Source organism: Orycteropus afer, unplaced genomic scaffold, assembly GCF_000298275.1.
Source record: "Orycteropus afer afer isolate SDZICR_OR568_19922 unplaced genomic scaffold, OryAfe1.0 scaffold00014, whole genome shotgun sequence".
Taxonomy (NCBI): Eukaryota; Metazoa; Chordata; class Mammalia; order Tubulidentata; family Orycteropodidae; genus Orycteropus; species Orycteropus afer.
This window is the reverse complement of record NW_006921601.1, coordinates 6,384,999-6,390,399: the sequence shown is the minus strand read 5'-3', so window position 1 is coordinate 6,390,399 and position 5,401 is coordinate 6,384,999. Positions and strand designations below refer to the sequence as shown.

General features: G+C 42.9%; 1 protein-coding gene across 1 annotated transcript in view; it reads right to left on the bottom strand.

The window, feature by feature from the left end:
• Positions 1 to 4,272, bottom strand: part of SWAP70 (switching B cell complex subunit SWAP70) — an 88,284-nt gene extending 84,012 nt beyond the window's left edge. The window contains exon 1 of the mRNA XM_007955063.2: positions 4,174 to 4,272. Coding sequence (XP_007953254.1) covers positions 4,174 to 4,272 — 99 coding nt within the window. The remainder of the gene's footprint in view (positions 1 to 4,173) is intronic.
• Positions 4,273 to 5,401: the final 1,129 nt, after the last annotated feature.

Genomic DNA, 5,401 nt, shown 5'->3' with positions numbered 1-5,401 from the left:
ACTTGACTGCTAACCAGAAGGCTGGTGGTTCAAACCCACCAGCCACTCCTTGGAAGGAAGATTGGGCAATCTACTTCCGTAGTGATACTGCCGCAGCAACCCAAGGAGGGGTCGCTATGAGTCAGGCCAACTCGACAGCACATAACAACAACAACAACAACAACAGCTTCCTTCAAAGTTCATTTCAAAGAAACCTATTTCATGAACTAATTCTGCTGTTATCTTTTGTCACACTCAACATCTCTACCCAATATTTCTGTATTTCTGTACTTTCTATCTCTACCTCCAGACTTCTTTTTTTAAGGATAAGGTAATTGTTTGCTTATATATAATCTATGTACAGAATGCCTTCTCTAACAGTTCCTTATCTCATTTGCTCATCAAAATTTAAACTCTTTGAAGGCAAAGATTCATTATTTTCTCTTTTCCCTCCATTTTTAACTGCCACATCACCCTTAGCATTGGACATAGTGTCTAACACATGGAGTACTCATTACATATTTAATGAATATATAATTCACTGTATCAAAAGTTGTGAAGGTAATTCAAAAAGACAAATGTCGAAAGTATTTCAAAAGACACATATTGCCTTCTGCACCAATTATTTTTAGCCCTTATTTGGATATACAAATTTGAATTTGTTATTTAATAAACCAATTATATGGTATTGCCTTTAAGGAGATATTAACCCTTAAGAGCCTAAAAATGCTAAACTTTTTATTAAATTAGCACAGTACATAACAGACATACAAAAGGATTTTGCATGAACTAATGAATGAATAAAAAATTAAAGGAAAAACTCTACTCCTTGCCAATGGATCAATAAACATCAAACTTGAGAGTCAAACACCAAAAAGGATAGAACCAAATAGAAATTTTAAAAAATTTTCCACTAGCAGGATGAACAGAACTGAATCGATCCCAAAGTTTTTCACTTAAATAGACAAGGGAGAGTTAAGGGGGAGACAAAATAGGATTGTACAATTGCATTATTAACATCTTAAGGGTGAAAGTTATGAACTGGGATTCCTCTAGACACTTTTCTTATAAGCAGCTACGTGAGTACGTTACCATACACCTCCCCCCCCCCAAAAAAAAAAAAAAAACTTTTTAGTGGAGAGCAACAAAAGTAATAGAACATTTAATTCACACCACCAATAGGAAGAGAGAAGATGAAGAAAGCCTTGGCTCCCAAATTTGAAAATTTTAGTACTACACTTAGCTACTGCTTACAACTGTGACTCTGGGCAAGTTAACTAAAATTTCAGAAAACTCATCTGCCTCATCTATAAAATTAAGGAGGATATATACCTGGGAATACAGAATAAACTATTCCTAAGAACTTTAAAATATGAATGATTGTTGAAAACAATTTTTTTTTAATTGTCTGATGGAGTTTTCAAGATATGCAGTAAATTAAGAAATATGTTAAGTACAATATAAAGAGAGGAAGGTAAAAAGATTGATGTAGTGATAAGGAGTCTGCATTCCTCTTAAAGTAGTTAATTCTAAGTAGGCTGTAAAAAGTTAGGTATGTATATAATATCCCCAAGAGCAACCACTAAAACAATTATAGAAATAGTCAAGAACTCAATACTAAAACAGAACACTAATCATTCAAATGATCCAAAAGGCAGGAAAGGAGAAAAAGGAACAAAAAAACAGAGAGAGAAAAAAAATGGTAATGAGAAATAAAATGGTAGCCCTAAATCCAACAATACCAATAATTACATTAAATGTAAATGGTCTAAAAAATTCAAGACCCAACTACATGCTATCTATAAGAAATCTACTTTAAATACAATGGTATAGGTAAGTTAGAAGGAAAAAGTATTGCAGCTCTATTCAAAATCATCAAAAACTGGAAATAACACAAATATTATTTGAGGGTGAATGAATAAACTATAGTAATTCATACAATGGACTATTACTTAGCATTACAAAGGAAAGAACTGCTACATAAAACAACATGGATGAAACTCTAAGACATCATGCTGCGTAAAAGAAGCCAGTCTCAAAAAGTACTGCATAACTCCATTTATACGATATTCTGGAAAAGACAAAACTATAGGGACTAAGAACAGATCAATGACTGCCAGTAGTTAGGGATGGAGGGGGGATGTAACTACATAGGACAGCATGAGGGAGATTTTTGGAGTGATGGAACTTTCTGTACCCTGATTGTGTGGTAACTTGAATCTATACATGCGTAAAGCACCTGGGTGGTGCAAACAGTTAAGTACTTGCAGTACTACAAAAGGTTGGCAGTCTGAACCCACCTAGAGGTGTCTAGGAAGCACGCCCTGGCACTCTGCTTCTAAAAGGTCACAGCATTTGCATGGCCTTGGAGAAGAGTGCTCTGCTGCACCTGGCTATTCCTCCCCACCTGCTCCAGAGGGTCTGTTACATACATACCAAAAAAGAGATTACCCTTGGTGAGTAATTTCCCTTGGCCCAAAGGAATGGCCTGCGGAACACATTTTGGCATATGTTCTCCCTTCAAAATTTTGGGGGAATTTTTTTTTTTTTTTCAAGAGAAGTTTTTGGCAGTTGAAAAAAAAAAATTACTCATATAGGTCCCTTTATAGGAACTAGGTGATGGATGTTAAGGGCTTTATAATTTTTATCAGGGACCCAAAACCTGAATTTGTATGTTGTTGATGTTACGTGCCGTCGAGTCGGACCCAACTCATAGCAACCCCTCCTTGGGTTTCCGAGGCGGTATCACTACGGAAGTAGATTGCCCCATCTTCTGAGGAGAGGCTGGTGGGTTTGAACCGCCAGCATTCTGGTTAGCACTATGTGCCTTAGCCACTATGCTACCAGAGCTCCCTGAATTTGTATACAATTCAATTTAAAATTATATATATATATATATTTGCTTTTCACGTAAAAAAAAAAAGTCATGGCCTTGAAAACCCTATGGAGTGCAGCTCCACGCTGCAATGCATGGTGTCTCCGTGAGTCTGAATTGACTCCACTGAAATATATATATGACTTATGTGCTAAAAGGCAGAACTACACACCTAAAATGTCTATTTTATTGTATGCTAATTTAAAAACAAAGTAAAACAAAAGTTAAAAGGATGCTCCCCATGGACCCTTCAAGAATATGAGAAAAAAGGGGGGGGGAGAAAGGAAGACAAGAAGGAATGCCAAGTGCTACTGGCATAAAAACCAGTAGTCAAAAAAGCCCCTTGATTACTGCACAAAATATACAGAGCAAACCCAACCTTTAAAAGTTCTTTCCCAGAAGAGGCTACGAAAATCAGACATTCACATCCAAAACATATATTTTAAAATGCCTATGAATGGCGCCTCTTGTCTGTTTCCATATTTTATACTTTCAAGAATCTGCCAATTTCTCCTGGCTGAGCTCCACTTTCCCTGTTTGGGGTTATTCAATCTGCAATCAAACCTTTATTTCTATCTTGCATGCTCACTTAGTGGTTGGGGTCTTTGGCGGCCACAGTAATGACTGTGTCAAAGCAGTAGTTTTTGCAGGGTGCTTGAAAGATCAGTGCCCCTCACCCGGAACCAAGGTCCCTGCAGAACATCGCACTCTGCAGTTCCAGACCTTGAAAACTCTAGGCGGCGAGGTTTTCACAAGTCGGAAAGCTTTCTCTAAAGGAGGCCGGGCTCTGGAGCATTTCTGCCTACAATGACTGCCCCAAAGCCTAGAGGGCAGCTGGCCGTTTTGAGGTCTTAATGTGAAGACATTAAGACTTTTCACTTTAAAAAAAAAAGTGGGTTATACAAGCTTATACAAGGTCCTGCCCTGTGACCTTCCTTGGACACGTCCCTTCCCCTCCTACCGTAAGGAGGAAACTGCTGGAGGTTCTGTAAGAAAGCTTCCCACCGCTCTCTCCGAGAGCAAAAGTTTCTGGGCCCCTCGCCAACAAGGAGCCCAGCTAGCCCTTCCCAAACCCCTACGCCTCAACTTTCCCTCCTCAAGGCGGGCCCGGAGGCGACCAACACTTCGGCCCGACTGCACAGCAAGTAGGCAAGAGGAAGGAAAAATAAACACCAGATCCTTGGCTCTGCCCTCTCCGCCCGGAGCTGGCTTCCCGGCCGCATTCCGGCCCACTCCTCCCCGCCCTCCCGATCTGCTTCCACACGGGGAAGAGGAGCGCGCCCGCGGGGCGGACGGCTGTGGGAGCCCGAGGCGCCCACCTTGAGCTGGGACTTGGAGACTTTGCCGCTGCGGTCCAGGTCCAGCGCGGTGAAGGCGTGCCAGATGGCCTTGAGCAGCTCGTCCTTCAAGCTCCCCATGGCCGCAGCTTTTGCTGGCCCGACTGCCCGCCTGCCCCGCGAGCCCCTGGACTCCTCTGACTCCCCTCGGCCTCTGAGACCAGGCCCGCCCTGCGGTCACCTGACCGCTCCTGGCCCCGCCCCCGCTTGCCTGGCCCCGCCCACTTGGCGCCTGTTGGGGACCCTAGCGTGGTACCTCGACAGTTTGGGGTCCACGGGTTCGGCCACCCCTGCTGGTAGACATGCCCTGCCTTTTGCCTCGGGTAGGACATTAAATACCACCCGAATTCCCCGAATGTTTCGCCGGACAAGCTCAGACTACTTACAATGCCCTCTTGCACCGCAAACAAGCGCCCCCATCCCGAGGGAAAAACAGAGACTGGGTGAGCTGCCTGCGGAGCTCCAGCCGGAGCACCAAAGTGAAAAGGCGGCCCTAGCCCTGTCCCAGAAACTGAGTCGCTGTCTGAGGAGACTAGTGAAGATTCCGAAAAGAGTCTCCGGGCAGAGTCTCAGATGCTAGCCCAGTCCCCTCAGCACCCTGCAGAATGTGGAAAGTGAGGGAAGGTAGGAAAAGGCCTCTGGAGAAGGCTAGTTCATTCATTCATCAAAGGTTTATTGATGCCTACTCTGTAGTGGGCTCTGAGGGCAGAGTCAAGATTCAAGGTGGCTGTAGAAAGCAGAGGTGAAGGCAACCTTTTCTCTCCTAACGCCCATCGGTTGAGGGTCAGGTGACACCTTTAGGAAGGTTGTGACCAGGGTAATGCTTTTGTTTTGGAGCTTACATAATAGGAGATCCCCAAGGACCCCAGCATATCACTCCACCCATCTTACTCATCAGAATGGGTGGACTATTAAAAAATACTTCATCCAACCTAGAAGAGCATCCTCCACATTGCAAATGTTCAATTAATATCTGTTGACAATATTCACTTGTGCTTTTGGACCTCATATCCTCCACATATAAAATGAGCACAATTGAACCAAATATTCTAGAAAGTTCTTCCAGTGCTGGCATTCTGGGATAATAACTGTTGTTGGCAGACGCCAATCTGATTAAGTCACCAGGCACAGTACTTCTCCTCTCCAATCCAAGACTGAATCTGGACAGTATTTACAGAACAAACACCAAAAGTTTTCAAAAGGAGATGGC